Genomic DNA, 17,287 nt, shown 5'->3' on the forward strand with positions numbered 1-17,287 from the left:
GAAACTTTTGTAGAGAAGAGCGTTTGAGGAAAAGAGAAATAATAGAACTACAACGTTGTGTTCGCTGCGAGATAGCTATATTTCTATATTTGATTGTTGTTAAATTCAATTTCTGTCACAAATATATTTTGTATACTGGTATATCTAATGTAGCATAGTCTATCGAAAAATCCATTTTTTAAGCAAAATAATCTTCCAGTTGTTTAATACTTGTGATAAAAGTAAACTTTTTTTTGTTTGTACAAGTTATCAACGTGGAATCCTCCACATTTATTAAGCTCATTTATAATTTGAAAAACCTGATATCCTGTAAGTGCCAATAAAACATAATGATCATCATCATAATCATCTCTAACTAATTTATCACTATCATATCGAAGCAAATCATTTGGAGTAAAACGAATGCCAGTCATCGATTGTGTGTGCCAGTTGATCGAGTGTATTTTACATTTCTCTCTTTATTAATTTAAAAATATTGAAATTCATAGTAATGCATTTTCTTTCACTATCAGAGCCCCCCCCCCCCCCCCCCCCCCATGTTTAGAAATGTACAACTTAATTAGATGTTATACAATCCACCATCTTAAATTATTAGTTTTGGTTAACAAACCAATAGATGTGAATTTTTGATCATCATAAACTTTCAGCTATTTAATTCAGTTTCTATTACAAGCATATTTTATATGTAAATCTATAAAATATTTATTCAAGTGTTACGAGGAGAGAAAATGAGAAAATTATAAACATTGTAATTACGTTTTTTACCCGACTCAAACGTGTAATATTCGATCGAAGAAAAGAGAGAGCCAACCAAAACACAACGCGGACACATATTCAATTACACGAAAAATAAATAAGTCTCACCGTTAAAGTTTAAAACTGTTTTCGCAAATACGGTTAGAAATATAATCATATCTGTTTAACTAGTAAAAATTCTCGAAAGTTCTGTAGCAATTGTGAGACAAAGTCAAATAAAAAAAAAACAACTAGTAAAGCCTGTTTTAGAATACCGTGACTCTTAAGTTTAAACAAAAAACGAACTTTAAGAAAAAGAAATCTTTTGTTTGTACGAGAATTAAAAAAAAAACATCTCTGAACTGATGGAAAAGGAACGGTTGAAAAAATCTTACAGATATTTGGTAGGAGATTATATAGAAAGCTTTTTTTTTGGAGATATTTTTAAAGATAAGTATTACTATTTTTGTATGCATTTCAATTAAGGCAATATTGTTATTATAATTATTATTAACACTATTATTCTTATTACTAATATCATTATTATTCTTCTTCTTATTACTTTATACGTATTATAATTGTTACTTAAAAGACCCACGCTCCTACCACGCTCCAATCACATCTGCGCTACTCTCACACTCACACATTGGTGTTATCACACCAATGCATCACGCTACCATTACACAATATTCCCTTCCATCACACAAAAAAACATGGCAAGAAAGGTTTAAAATCTTTCAATATTCACCCTTTTTCAGCGTCCCTTGCCCCCGTCCTGACTTAACTTTGGTAATAAATGCAACATCTTGATTCCAAAATGTTTAGAGTGTCATCAAAGTGTAAAATCTTTAAATGTCCGAGCATTGCAATTTGTGTTTTTAAGGTTAAACAAGTTTGTTTTTCAATTGGCCAGGCTCTTCTTTTTATTATTACACAAAAAAATGTTTTGTTATCGAGTTACAACATTTTTAAGTTCACTGTTTTTAGTAAAAACCATCGAGACGAATTAACAAAGAATAATAAATCGATGTTAAACCAGAGGTCTCATTTTGAATGAGCTAAATTAAGCTTTCATGCTGCCTAAAAAAAAAGTGTTTAAAATAAAAAATATGTATGTTTAAAAATATGTTACTAATTTAAATAAAAGATTCCCTCCAAAAAGGTTTGAAAAAAAAAAAAAAAACTACATGCAAATGTTCTGCATTAAAATGTAATTTTTGTAATGTAAACATTTAAAAGAGAAACTTGTGATAAGAGGTTATGAAAATACTCTTAAACGGCTCAAGAACTCTGTTCCTTCCAAATATCCAAGTGAACTTTTTTAAAGTATGTTTGAAAATGAAAATGAAAAAGTTGAAGGTGAAAATGAAAAAATTGATGAAAGTCTATGATGAAATATTCAATGAATCAGAGTTTCAACAAACATTTTCTAAACCTGACTTTGTGTAATATTTATGTTAAATCTTTTAATGGAATAAATCATCCAAGTGAACTTTTTTAAATCTTCACCATACATTTTGCCTTGTTTTCCTCCACGTTGTTGAAGAATTCCCAAATATTAGATTGCTTAGGCATCTGAAAAGAAAAAAAAGTGAAATAAAAAAAAAAAAATAAAATAAAAAAAGAAACGAATCGGATTAAACGATCGGACGAATATCTCGAATCATTTATTGAATTTAAAATCCACAAAAACGGATCACTTTTGATGGATTTGATGGATTACTTTTCGGATTAAAATTTCGGAAACACGGATCAAATTACATTTTCGGTTTACAGGCTTTTTATTGAAATATTTGCCGCAATATTTCCTTAACATTTGCCTTAGTAAAACGTGTTTTTGATGCATACAGTTTCCGAAAAAGAACTGTTTATTTAAAAGTTATTTGAAAATTTTCCATAATGTTCGTCTTAATAAAAAAATGATATTTTAGAGGCATGCATAAAGTTTTCAATAAAAGAACTAATTATTAAAGGTTATTTGCCTTAAATGTTGAAAATCTGCAAAAACTCAGTTCGAAAAAGTCTTAACATTTAAATCAAATTAATATAATAATGGTTTGCCGTAATAGATATAAGTGAAGAATAGTGGATTTGCTGATTTATTGATCGAATTGTTGTAGGTTAAGATTTCCAAATAGGACTGATTGAAAATAAAAAAAGAAATCCACTATTTATATGACGCGCACATAATAAAAATGTAATTTTGTTGGAGCGCACCATTTAATGGTGACGCGAACGGAATGCGATTGATATAATTCGCTAAGCGAATCAAAGTTAAATTGATTCGTAAAAATTTTTCGGATTAATAATCCGCACTTCAAAGAGAATCCGCTAAATAAAAATCCGCGAGTAGTTCGTAAAAATTTTTCGGATTGATAATCCGAATAGACGATAATTCGTCTGACTACTTTTTCCCGTGAACTTTGGGAAGTCAGACGAGAAAACTTTGGTTTTTGCGCTAATGCAATTTTCATCTACCAGAACAAATATGTTCCTGCGGCTTTTCTTTGATCTTAATGAAATATCGTAAAGTTTCGGGGGGTTAATCTCACGTTGCGCCAAAATTTAGTTAATTAAATTATCAGTGCTATTCAGCAGCAGTATAACCAAAGAAAAAGATAATTTAAAGTATGCTTTTAAAACAGTTTGTGATTTATTTCTTACTAAACTTTTGAAGGATTACGAAAAAGAAGCTTTAAAAGCTCTTAGCAATGACATATTACCCCCGTCCATTTAACCTGCAAAACGTAATTATATTTCGCCATTATTCATTTTTTTAAATAACCAAAGTTTTCTCGTCTGACTTCCCAAAGTTCACGGGAAAAAAGTCAGACGAACTATCGTCTATAATCCGAACAGCAAAGACAATTCGCAAAAAAAAAAAAAAAAATTCGCTTAGTAGTTCGTAAATCAATTTTTGGATTATAGTTTGTAAAGATTTAACGATCGGACTTTTATTTATTGGCTAGTACGTATTTAAACTTATTAACAGAAAAAAACGGTTAACAGTTCACGAAAGCTTGTTAAAAAAAAAATTCCAAAAAATTTTGTTTGAATGTCAACAGACGACCGAAATAGAAATCTAGACAAAATTCGACTAAACTGGACCTCAATGGAAGTCTAATTAGATCGCCGAAGCCCGAACTAAATTTGTTCCTCTTTGGACATCCTAGGACGTCAAATGCTTACTGGGGACATAAATGAAGCCACAGCACTTATTGAAATTTGAAAGATTAGAAATTTTTCTGTTATTTTATAATATAGCTTTTAGTGAACAAAAAACACTATCCAATTATATTACAAAAAACACTATCCAATTATATTAGAATGAAAGTTGATGCAGACATGAATGCGCATTTTCTATTCAACGGAATGCCATATTCCATAACCTAGTTGGTTAGTTGAAGAATGCAAAACTCAAGGAAATTTTTCTTCTTAGAAACACTGCATCAGAAAACAATTTCTTAAATGATGCTAAAGAGAGACAGGTCTATAAACCGTAACGCGATCCCTACACGGTTAAGAATCTTGATGACCTAATGGTGCCAGGTTTTCTATAAATAAAATAGTGACTAAAAATCTTTCTGTTAATGCTAATCTGTTCTCATCATTAGCTATAATGGTTAATTCTGAATCAAATTGTAAATCACTCCCATAATCACACGAAAAAAACTCATGTGTTTTATTATAATATGCATTCTGCAAAATAACGTGTAAAATGGAAATAATAATACTTATTGGCTATCAGGATACCTATTAGTCCGGCAAATTTGCATTAAATTTATCATGAAAATTACAAACTAAAATGTAAACTAAAAAAAAGCTTTTAAACTCACATATGAAGTATAACACTCGGGTAATAAAAACTGACATTTGACAAACTACAAGCTGGAAATAATAAATTCCCATATATAATACTGCACCCTGGAAATAGTAAACTCTGAAATAATACACCCTGAAAAAAATTAAATCATATGATAAACTACACCCTAGAAAAGATAAACTCACATATGAAGTATTACACCCTGGAAATATTAAACTCAGATTGTGAATGCACCCTGGAAACACTCTTGCTTCTTTGATCTTATTAATTTATAAAGAAATGATTAATTGGTGCTATTTTTAAGCATCTATAGGCTAAATTTCTGAAATAAAATGAAAAAATGTAAATAAAACGAACCGTTTCATTTAGGTGTTCTGAAGCCGGATTTCGAATATCATAATCTCATTTTCTTCAATTTCGTTCAAAAAAATTACGAAATAATCATTTTCGAAATATTTTTCGTTGAACGAGATTTCGTGAACGGTTAGCCCTAGAGAAGATGCACCAAAAGGTGATTTAGATTTTTTGAAAAAACGCAGACCTAGAAAGCGCGTCACAAGTTTAGCGCATGCGTTGTTGCTGAAATGTTCCATCGAAAAAACCTCGTGCATTCAAAGTAACTTTTTTTTTTTTTTAACAAGTTCACTTTTTATTCTACAGATTAAAATGATTGAAAAAGATTTTCGCCAAGATTTGGAAGATGTAACGAGTAAGATTTTTTATTATTAGTTTATTATTTATCTATTATTCAAGTATGGAGTAAGATTTTCATTCAATTTATGTATTTAATAAAAATAAATTTAAGTGTAAACACATATATGTTACAAATATATATATATATATATATATATATATATATATATATATATATATATATATATATATATATATATATATATATATATATATATATATATATATATATATATATATATATATATATATATATATATATATATATATATATATATATATAGGTAAATCTACAGTTAAGCGGCCTAAAATAATTTTAAATTTTTGATTTTAAAAAATACGGCGGAGAGTGAAAACGTCATAGAGTATTTATTAAAAGCAAATTAGATAAGTTTCAAAGTAGTTTTTTTACTTTCTTTTTTTTTTTTCTAATTTTGGAACTGTTTGCTCTTTATATAACCTTTTTTATTGTGATTATGTTATTTTTATGATATTGTTATTATCTTGTTACTCTATATGCTATGTGCAAAATTGTTTTTGATTAGTTATAAATTATAGTTAAAGAATATAGGTTAATATAATAATTGTTCATGCTGATGTGTTTTTAAAAGATATGTGGCTATGAAAATAGCCGTTTAGTTTAACAGTTATAGAGGATACTGACGGGACACGCAGGAAACAAATGCTGAGAATATAGGGACATCTTTAAACTGTTGACGCCACAGAAATATGAGTTCCAGGCAAAATAAACTGCAATACGAGGTTTTGAAGAGTTTCCGCAGTTCTATCTGGAACTTCTACCAAAAAACACTTTCGCGACTCCCTCTCAATACCGCCAAACACCCAATGACCTGGGCGCCAGTGTCCACGTTGATATTTTCTGTGAAAAAACTTGGACTCGTCAATTTCAACGACGATTGGTGTCCCGTCAGCGTTGATTCCTCCAATAACTGAAGGATTTGTCTCAAGGTCTTGTTCGCAAACCTCTCTACAGAAGTTTGCCCAATCTGCTAATGTATTGGGAGCGTCATTCATACCTGCTTCATGCTGGATATCACTCTGTGGCATATTTCGACTCCAACAATATATATAACAAATTAATGTTTGAAGAGACCACCTACTCCTGCTGAAAAAGGAGCCATCTCTTACACTTTGGCGTTTATTGCATCCATTACATTTCCACCGGTACCTATCCATTGCATCTTGATAACTATGCAATCCAAACTGTGTGTTACAATTTTCACAATATACACTGTTTTTAATCAGTCTGCGTCGTGCTAACCACTGTAAAGCAGGCATTGGCTGTTGAATGCTAAACTCCAGATCCATCAAACGCCAATTCTCTTTCAACACAACGTCGATTGGAAGAATATCTTCAACGATTCTTGTTGGAGCACTTGGTCTCCCACGAGCAGCACGTTGCATTGCCATCTAATTGAGCACATAGTTAATAACATTTTGTTATGTTTTTTTAACAATTACGTTTTAAAAATTGATTAAAAAATTATTATAACAATTAATTAAACAATAGTAAAGATTGAAAACAAGTTTTACCTGATAATTTTGTATGTTATATATAAATATATGATAAAGTAATTTAAAATCAAGCGCGCTGCACTATTTTTATTTTATCAACTTCAAAAGTTTATTTCGTTTTTAAAATCACTCATGCGTGCATTCTACTAATCTATTTAAACGCATTTCTTCACTCTCCGCCGTATTTTTTAAAAGCAAAAATTTAAAATTATTTTAGGCCGCTTAACTGTAGATTTACCTATATATATATATATATATATATATATATATATATATATATATATATATATATATATATATATATATATATATATATATATATATATATATATATATATATATATATATATATATATATATATATATATATATATATATATATGTATGTATGTATTAATAATTATGAAAGAGTGGGGCTCAATCACTCCAGAAATTAACTAAAAATTAGTTGATACTATAGAAAAACAGACTGTATGAGATAATAAAAGCTCGTGGTGGAAACACAAGATATTAAAACACTAGCAAATTGAGTTTGCACAACAATTTTATTTGGATTTTGTAAAGTGGATGAAAACTTTTTTGGCGCAAAAAACAGGCATTGTGTAGTTTAAAATGCGATATTTAATTTTCTATTCTTTATCTTGTAAAATCTTTTTTTACAATATTTCTTGAATGGTTAACTGATATCATTTAGTTGAAATTTTGCTTATATCTTTGTTCAATAAAAAGTTATTGCGTCTAAAAAATGAACAGGACAGGTGGATGAAAACTTTTTTGACACAGTGTATATATATTACAACAGTATTTGTACTGTTGCATAAAAGAGATTTAAAACCATCATTTAAAAGGTTTATTATCTTTTTAGATGCAAATTCTGTTGCATCAACTTCACTTTCAAATTCAACTTCCATTATGGAAACAAAGCACATTTTAGCTACATATGCAGATGTTTGTGCTAAAATAAAAGAGCATGAATATTGCACACTGTTCATTACATTGTTGGTTTTACAAGAAGCATGGAAAAAAGCTTTGAAGGTTTTTGTTATATTTTTCATATTTACAATAATATTTTATTTTTATGTTACCTATTATATTGTGTGTTGATGATAAATAAAAGGAATGAGGTGTTACACAAATTGCATAACTATCTGGTTTATGAAATGAGCAATATTTGTAAGTTTAATTGGCTAAACTCAAGAGGAAAACATTAGTTACGGAAAATTGTTTTAGCAAATATATTGACCTTGATTGCTTTTGTTATTCACCTAATTAAACAGCGAAGTTATTGCTCTTATATTCTCATTGTTACATACTTACAAATATGCAAATAAATTTACTACAATAGTTTTATTGAGTAGAAAATATTATTTGCATGTTAATTTATGTATATTTTCTGAAAATTTACATTATATGCTGTGACTACGTATATAAATATCTGTCTTTTTAGAAGTATTACTGAAAAATCATAAAGTGTTTTTTGAGGATAAAGATGTCACTTACACAGGAGTACCATTCATTGTTTCATCAAATAGCACTCTAGACTGTCAACACGGCGAGGACAAAAATAGCAATAAAAAAGCTCTGTACAAAATTTAAAAAAACACAGAAGCGGTAAGTTACTTTTTCAGAACTGATGACAAACTGGAGAATTCATAAGTTAATTTTTTATTTCTTTTCTGTTTATTTTTACTATTGCTAAACCAAAATGTTTTCTAACTAAATTGCCTAATACAATAATTTTCTCGTGTTTCACTTTTTTTATGATCAGAGTTTAGATTATTATTGCAAAAAAAAAAAGAATGGCTCTCCAGGTTACCAAGAAATTTGATTGTCCGGCCAAAGTTTATATCAAAGAAATTATTTAATTTCCTGAATATAAGGTTTGTATTCTTAATTTCCATAAATCCTTAGGTTTTAATATTCAAATGTATTCATTATATTCATAACACTTTTAAATATGTATGTAATTGTTAAAAATTTGTTTAGCTGGATCGAGATTCAAGTTGGCTAAGAAAAGAAATATCCAAAAAATTTCGTGCAGTTTTAGCTTTGAAAAATACAGTTTTAATGTGTAGAAAATATATATTGCTAATTCCTTCGATTTCTGCTCATAACAACCATCTTATTGGTGATGTAAGTAACACTATAAAAAAACTCTTATAGTGTAAGTAACACTATAAAAAAATGGTTTTGCAATGATTGAAATATCAAAATGTAAACTTATTTTCTTTTTTTTAAAACAAAATGCGACACATAAACGCAATAGCAAATTGTAAAATTTTTTCCAGTGAGTTTAATATTATAAAATTTATATTTTAGTTTAGAAACGTAATAAATAAATAAAAAACCTATAATACTGTATTTATATCTATAACCTTTGCTTAAAACATTTGAAGTACAATTTTTGACTCCAAGAGACCCCATACCCAAATATATATATATATATATATATATATATATATATATATATATATATATATATATATATATATATATATATATATAGATAGATAGATAGATAGATAGATAGATAGATAGATAGATAGATATAATAGGGCCCTGCGAATCGGGATTTCTTTTGTACCGAATTGAAGCAGGTCTTGATTTGTAGCAATCTGAGGAAAACCAAATTAAATAATTTTCTCGCAAAAAGAAAAAAATTCTATTGCCAGAAATAACTATTCAGCGTTTGTTTTAAAAACAGTATTACAACTATTTCCGGTTACTTAACGCCCCTCTTAAAAAAACATTTTGATAGCATTTTAGCGTTGAAAATCTAAAGAAACAATGGCAAATAAAAATGATTCGAATCGAAGCGACACTCGATTCGTAGAGCCCTAATATATATATATATATATATATATATATATATATATATATATATATATATATATATATATATATATATATATATATATATATACACACAAATTAATTTTAAGCAGCTGTTGGCGCAGTGGTTAGAGCATTGGACTCGTTATCCATAGGTATATATATATATATGTATCGCGTGCTCGGAATACCAGTGTCGTATACGACAATGTGTTTAAATTAACAAAATTGCATTCGAGGTTTTAAGTACAAAATCAAATTATATAAACTTGATTACAAATTGAAATTGAACAAAATTACTAAAATCAATATAAGTTTTTGTTTAAATAGTTTAAAAAAAAGTAATAATACCCTCGTAACAAAGAGCAATACGACAAATGTATTTCGAAACCAGAATTATTTGTCACAATACATTGTCATAGATTCAATTTTTTTGATAGTTGGCAATATAAGGTTAAGTTTACTTACGCTGTGACTAACAATCACCTAAAATTTTTGTAGGCTGTTATTTCACTCCTCGCATTTTTTTTTTTTTTTTTTATTAAAAAAGGAACAGGAAGTTGTTATAAATATTTAGTTACAGGAAAATACATAAAAAGTTACAGGAAGTTGTTATAAATATATATGGAATTGAGCATTCTTTAAAGAAAAATGTCGATAACATAATTTACTTGTCATAGATGTGTAAAGTTGGGCTTTGTATTACTATATTTTAAGACGTTTTTTTAAACTTACCCACTAAAAACTATTGCAGGGGAGTCAAATTGGAAATCATTATAATAAAGGCATTGGCAACTTATTTATTTTGTATAAACTTACAATTTATCATGTATTGTATTTTTAAGCTGTTTAGACTCTTTAATATGTACCACCCTTGAAGAAAAAAACGGAATCATTAACAAATATTATTTTCTTAAATATTAAACACCTAAAAGGCATATGTAAAGTTATTTACAACGGTGCTTCCACCACCACGACGATCACGACCACGGTGCAGGTAGGGCTTAAGTCAGTCGATGCATGTGCACATTTTTTTTTAAGCACAATTTCGGATTATCAGACACGAAGGACGCCTGACGTTGGAATAAGGATTTGACAAGAGTGCGTACCGACAATCTGAGACTTGCAGAGAGAAATAAAAAGATTGCTCATTATAAAGCTGGAAAGTTGAAGAATATTACGTATCAAAAAAATATTAAACTTTAAATATACTTATTAACAATTTTATTTACCAAGAATTGCTTTTCTTTTTGCTAAAAAATAAAAAATAATAATAACTCCAGCTTACTGCAATCAAATAATGAAAATAATAGATGAAAATCAAAAAACAAAATTAACAAACAACTAATACGAATGCTGTATTTTAGAATGATATATAAATAGCTGATTTTTACCTATTTGCTCTTTGATAAATTCTAAAAAAAATAAGGTAAATGAGTAATATGTTTATATATATATAAATATATATATATATATATATATATATATATATATATATATATATATATATATATATATATATATATATATAACTATTATTAATAATAACATAAATTAGTAACAACACTAATATGACTTTTTTTGTCTACAGTCTGTATCGCCTTCAAGAGGCTCTTCAGGAAGTGTGTGTGTGTGTGTGTGTGTGTGTGTGTGTGTGTGTGTGTGTGTGTGTGTGTGTGTGTGTGTATATATATATATGTATATGTATATATGTATATATATATATATCAAGGACTACTATACGGCAGGACGCGCAAAGTCGATTTCCTGACTTCACTAGCGAAGGCCATTGTTTTTATCAAAGTTGTAGTGTTCTTTTACGTTCCAGTAATAATTTTTGAAAATCTTTTACTTTTATTATGGTGAACAAATGTGGGGTTGTAAATTGTAAAGGGAATTATAATAAATTCAATAAGTGTCGTGTTTTTAAATTACCTAAAGATGAAGTTGAGAAACAGAAATGGATTAACGTGCTTCCTTCACGTAAAAATTTTATTATGGAGCCTTCTAAATTCTTTATATGTGAAAAACATTGGCCTGAAAATACAGAAATGATAAAGGTGCCTGGTGGCTATACTCGACCAGCATGTGCACCAAGTATTTTTAATGTTCCTTTTTCTTGTTTACTAACACCAAAGCCTGTGCTTCGCCAATCTAAGCCTGCGGATCAGCAATTGAAGTATTTTATCAAAAAAGATAGAATAAATTCGTTTTCTGAATTTTATCCTGACACCAAATTACACAAAAAGTATGAAAATATAGTAATATCTCGACAAGAGGATAAATTCTTATGCATTTTTATGTCAAAAGACTTCAAAGAGAGTTTTATGACAATTATTGTTTATGATAAGTGTACCTTGTGTTCACTGCTAACTTTTTCTGCTTTTAAACATGGAATTAGTGTTTCATTAGGTAATATATTGAATCCAAACAATGGCTTAATCTTCTACTCACAATTTTTCGAAGCAATTAATTTAGTTCATAATTATAAACTCCATGTTAATGATGTTATTGAAAAGGTGTCAAATACTCTTTCAGAAAATGAATTTGAATTAGATGATGATATTAAGCAAAAGAAATTGAATTTCATTACAAGACAACTTAGACTCTTGCGTAACAAAAGTTTCTCTATAGCTGATTATTGCTTTGCAATCGAGTCTTTTTATAACTGCAAATCCATCAACTTCGTGATTTTTAGTCCTTCCAAGTAAAAGAAAGCTGCAGTCTATAATTTCTGCCACTAACATTGATCAGGTTTTACAAAAAACATTTGAAGAAGTAAAGAATAATTACCAGAAAAATGTTATTTTGATAGTTGACGAGGTAAAGATTAGACCAACAGTTGCTTATTCATGTGGAGTTTTAAATGGGATGGCAAAAAATGATCCAGAATCCAAAGCAACCTCTATGCTATGTGTTATGATGAAATGCTTACATGGCGGACCTAGTTTAATGATTTCAGTTACTCCTGTTCACAAACTAACATCATTGTATCAGTTCATTGTTGTGAAAGAAGCTGCTATTATAATTGAAAAACACTGTGGAATAGTTTTAGGATCTGTAACTGATAATCATAAAATCAATCAGCAATACTGCAAAATATTTAACAGAATTACTGACTATCAGGCCATTCATCCATTAGACGATCATCGTGTTTTGGTTTCTTTTGTTTGACACAGTTCATCTACTTAAATGCTTACGAAATAACTGGATTTCTGAAAAGTGTCAAAAGATATCTTTAGATAATAAAACCATAGCTTCATTTTCAGATGTGAAAGGTCTATATCAATATGAGAAAGAGAACATTTTAAAATCAGTTCCTTTATCCTATGCCGCTGTTTATCCTTCGAGACTTCAACTACAGAATGTGCAACATGTTTTAAGAGTATTTAATGAGAAAGTAGTAGTACCCTAATACGAAAAGGAGCTTATGAAACCTCCTCTTTTATTCAGAATATTTTAGATTGGTGGAACATTGTTAATGTTTCTGCAAAAGGGCAAGATATTAGGCTGAGAGATCACAACCGATCTGTGCAAGATAAAGATTCAAATAATCTTCAATTGTTTTTAGACATATTTAAATGTATGAAATCAGGACATGGACCTGAACGAGTTCAGTGTGTTACCCATGATACCAAAAAAGCCTTTGTGCAAACCACTGAAGGGTTGATAGCTATCTGCAAGCATTTGTTTTCAGTTGGTTTTGATTATGTTTTGCTTCGTGAGCTACAAAGTGACAGAATAGAAGGAGAATTTTCTGTTTATAGACAACAGGGGCAAATGCTTTTATGGCAGCTGGTGATGTTTTCTCTGTTTTTAAAAAGCTTTTAGCTCGATTTGCTGCATCATTTTTAGAATCAGTGGAAGTAGGGCAACCCAATAGAAAAGGTCACATATGCGAGGGTCCAATTAGTATTGAAGATGCAACCTCAATTGAAACATGCATTTTTGATGTGAGTCTTTTTGAAACTGAAGAGAACTCTGCTGCCTATGTGGCAGGGTGGCTTGAGAAAAAATGTGAAGGTGAACTAGTTTATCCAGATGATGAACCTAAACTAACAAATGAAGCTAAAGATTTTATTGAGGAAGTTTCAAGGGGATATTTGACAGTCCCACATGAGTGTACCTATCAGCTAGTTAAAATTGGTTTATGCTTTGTAAAAGAAAAAAAACACAGAGCATGTTGTAGAAAAAGACTTATAAACATTCTTTCTGTAATGGACACATACTATGATTTAGGTTTATCTTCAGAAAGCCTTTTCAGGCGTTTGGCAAATGTTCTCCTGCATGGAATGCAGAATTTGGATAAAGACCAAACGAAAAATGCATGTCTTTATCAGACATCAATTAAGAAGGCACGCCTAGCTGAATAATGTCATTATGATATATATATATATAATATTTTGTTGTTTCTTTTTTTAAGAAGTTTATTATATTAAATTCATGTGTTTTTTTTAAAGTTTTCACTTTGTTAAAAAGTCTCTAGAGGATATAATGTTTACGTTTTTTCATAGAGGAATTTTTTTATATTGATCTTTTATGCTTTTTTAAATAAGTTTTTAATTTGTTATTAACAATAACGCAAAATTATTTTAATAATATTTCAGTAATTTGATTTTATAAAATGTTATTTCGGCCAAATTTAGTTAAATAAGAGTTTAGTGAGAAATATTGAATGGCCTTCGCTAGCGGAGTCAGGAAATTGACTTTGCGCGTCCTGCCGCATAGAAGTCCTTGATATATATATATATATACATTGTGTGTGTGTTTATCTTAGAGAGTGTTTATATTATTTATTTTCATTTTGCAATCACATTTTAATAAATTACCTTTTGAAGGAACTTCTTTTAAAACTAAACAAATTAAAAGAGATTACATGACTTCAAATGAGATTCAATATCTTAAATGTACTGAGATACAAAGAATAATATACATTATCAAAAAAGAGACGTTTAAGTCTAAATAAATATGATAAAGAAAAAAAAAATTTTTATTACTTTTATAAGTATATAAATCCATACAAGTTATATAAGAAAATAAGTCATTATAAGTATTAGTATAGATATATATACATATACACACTTGCGATATAGTTAAATTTCTTTGTTTTTTTTTTAAGAAAAAGAAGAGGGAAAAGGAATAATAATTAAAATATTTTGATATCTGCCTCAACCCAAACCCTTAGATGTGTTATCAACTCCCTTGCGAGTTCTCCCTAAATCAGTCAATGTATGTATTGAAGCCCTCAAGTTTCCCTACATCAGTATAGCGTCATAGTGCTCACCTAAGTCTGCAATTATATTTATATCTGTATATATTTGAACATATTTAAATATACATACATACATATATATATATATATATATATATATATATATATATATATATATATATATATATATATATATATATATATATATATTTGTAACATATATGTGTTTACACTTAAATTTATTTTTATTAAATACATAAATTGAATGAAAATCTTACTCCATACTTGAATAATAGATAAATAATAAACTAATAATAAAAAATCTTACTCGTTACATCTTCCAAATCTTGGCGAAAATCTTTTTCAATCATTTTAATCTGTAGAATAAAAAGTGAACTTGTTAAAAAAAAAAAAAAGTTACTTTGAATGCACGAGGTTTTTTCGATGGAACATTTCAGCAACAACGCATGCGCTAAACTTGTGACGCGCTTTCTAGGTCTGCGTTTTTTCAAAAAATCTAAATCACCTTTTGGTGCATCTTCTCTAGGGCTAACCTTCGTGAACGAAAATCTTTTTCGGAATATTTTTGAACGAAAATCTTTTTCGGAATATTTTTGTTATTTTAGATAAAATTCGTAGTTACGAACTTTCTTATTTAAGTTTTAAACTGGTGAATCTAAAGTACAATTTGAAAAGAAAAAAGTAAGTCTATAAATCTCAATTTCTGTAAAACAAAAAGGGTAAAGTTTCTTGGAAGAACTCTTTTTAGATTTTCAGGTACATTTTTTTTTATTAGAATTTTTTTTTTCCAGAAAGCATTACGGAGGATATTTCAACTTCTATGGTATTCTGGAAAATCTCTTTATTATTCTGGAAAATAGCCCTAAGTAAAAAAAAAAAATAAAAATATTTTGACGCAAAATATTCGTAGATGATAAAGTGTTATGTGTAAAGAGTTAAAGAGTTAAAGAGCTAAACAATATTACATTATAATATACTACAAGTCAGCAACTAAGCCCCTCCGGTTTTTAAATTTCAATTAACATCAAAAGTTTTTGGGATTGTTTTAAATCATCAGATAAATGATGTTGTGCCCCACCGGCAAAAGGAAATACCAAATCTAGAAAAAAGTATGTTGCTTACATATTAACACACTGCCGACCAAAGACACTTTGTATAGTAAACAAGGAACAGGAGATTACGTTGAAAGCTTTGATTATGTAAGCTAATATCTCTACTTAATTTTCAGAAAAAAGTATGTTGATTACATATCAACACACTGCCGACCAAAGACACTTTATATAGTAAACAAGGAACAGGAGATTACGTTGAAAGCTTTGATTATGTAAGCTAATATCTCTACTTAATTTTCAGTAGAAACAACAGTATTATTTTGACGACTTTATGTTGTTTCTTATTATTTGAAATAATAATATAATATTATTTCAATTTGATAATATATTTAGATAATAATATAATTATATATTATCCAAATATGATATTATGTTAAAATATATTAAAACATCTGAAAATATAAAATTACCTAAAATAATATTATCTAAACATAATTATTATTAGATGTTTTTCTAACTTCCTTATAAATACAAGTTATGGTTTAGATAAGACTTGATATTAAAGATGGCGTTTGCTCCTGATTCAGAGTGGTGGAAGAAAGCATCAGATGTTATAAAGAGCTTTCATAGAGAGAAAGCTGCCATTCCTTCTAACACTCAAAGTGCAAGGGAAGATCTTAAAGAAAATATTGGATTTCTTCGAACTTACCTAGAGTTTAACTACAACCTTTGTGATAAGATTATTTATTCAGGTACCCAGCTTTGTTTCCTTTAACATATTTTGAATGGGATTTATCTTCTTGAAATTCAGAATTTTAAGCTTTTCACTGATTTTTGAAGGTGCATCTTATATCTATATTTCTTAGGTAGTGCTTTTGAAAATTTAAATATATCTGGAGAAAAAATAGAATTTGATGTTATGTTCATTGCTCAGCGCTCCAATTTTTTACACCTCACTGAATGCAATAATGGATATTGTAAGATTCAATGCAACAATCCAATGTTAAATTATCAATTTGATGATGATTTATATCTTGATGCCAAACAATTCCGTAATTTTTTCAAGGGGCGAATACAAGCTTGGTCAAATTTGATGAAAACTCATAAAAATAAAAGGTTTACTGTAATAGAACATGGCGTTGCAGTACAAATCAATGTCCTTAATGGGAATGGAGAGTTTTGGTATCAGGTTGACTTAGTCCCATGCTTTGAAGTAAGATTAAATGCATTGAGCGAAGGTGATCACTAAATTTTTACAGAGATTTTTTGCTTAAGTAATCTCAAAGAATTTCAAAAAGTTTAAAATGAATATTTCTGAAAGATTATTGTTTAGGAATATTTGAAAAAATAATTTTAGTTTTTTATTAGTGCCCAAACTTTTTT

General features: G+C 28.5%; 2 protein-coding genes, 1 long non-coding RNA gene and 1 pseudogene across 9 annotated transcripts in view; 2 read left to right on the plus strand and 2 right to left on the minus strand.

Annotated features, from left to right (window-relative positions):
• The first annotated feature begins 1,004 nt into the window (after positions 1-1,004).
• The window catches only part of LOC149886678 (cyclic GMP-AMP synthase-like receptor), a 17,297-nt gene continuing 1,014 nt past the window's right edge, over positions 1,005-17,287 (plus strand). The window contains exons 1-4 of one of the 6 annotated variants that reach the window (XM_090090757.1): positions 15,368-15,533; positions 15,644-16,176; positions 16,451-16,656; positions 16,771-17,142. In XM_090090757.1, coding sequence (XP_089946883.1) covers positions 16,470-16,656; positions 16,771-17,142 — 559 coding nt within the window. In that variant the 5' untranslated portion in view covers positions 15,368-15,533; positions 15,644-16,176; positions 16,451-16,469. Of the gene's footprint in view, positions 1,140-15,367; positions 15,534-15,571; positions 16,177-16,450; positions 16,657-16,770; positions 17,143-17,287 lie in introns of those variants that run through there. The other 5 variants (XM_090090762.1, XM_090090759.1, XM_090090760.1 and 2 more) reach the window with 5 other exon arrangements.
• Positions 4,028-5,033, minus strand: LOC149886679 (uncharacterized). The gene is made up of 2 exons (XR_016453442.1): positions 4,916-5,033; positions 4,028-4,818 (listed from the first exon to the last, which is right to left on the minus strand). It is a non-coding gene; the product is annotated as an uncharacterized LOC149886679 (long non-coding RNA).
• LOC149886680 (uncharacterized) lies at positions 4,817-9,138 on the plus strand (annotated as a pseudogene). Its single transcript, XR_016453441.1, has 5 exons — positions 4,817-5,267; positions 7,653-7,822; positions 8,235-8,398; positions 8,556-8,667; positions 8,774-9,138. The product of XR_016453441.1 is annotated as an uncharacterized LOC149886680 (transcript).
• LOC149886681 (uncharacterized) lies at positions 5,922-6,898 on the minus strand. Its single transcript, XM_090091298.1, has 2 exons — positions 6,806-6,898; positions 5,922-6,682 (listed from the first exon to the last, which is right to left on the minus strand). The coding sequence occupies exon 2, from the start codon at positions 6,680-6,682 to the stop codon at positions 5,957-5,959; it is 726 nt and encodes a 241-aa protein (XP_089947424.1). The 5' UTR covers positions 6,806-6,898; the 3' UTR covers positions 5,922-5,956.

Source organism: Hydra viridissima, unplaced genomic scaffold (assembly GCF_058129835.1).
Source record: "Hydra viridissima isolate aposymbiotic clone 2 unplaced genomic scaffold, HvirCarnegie_v1 scaffold_6, whole genome shotgun sequence".
NCBI lineage: Eukaryota > Metazoa > Cnidaria > Hydrozoa > Anthoathecata > Hydridae > Hydra > Hydra viridissima.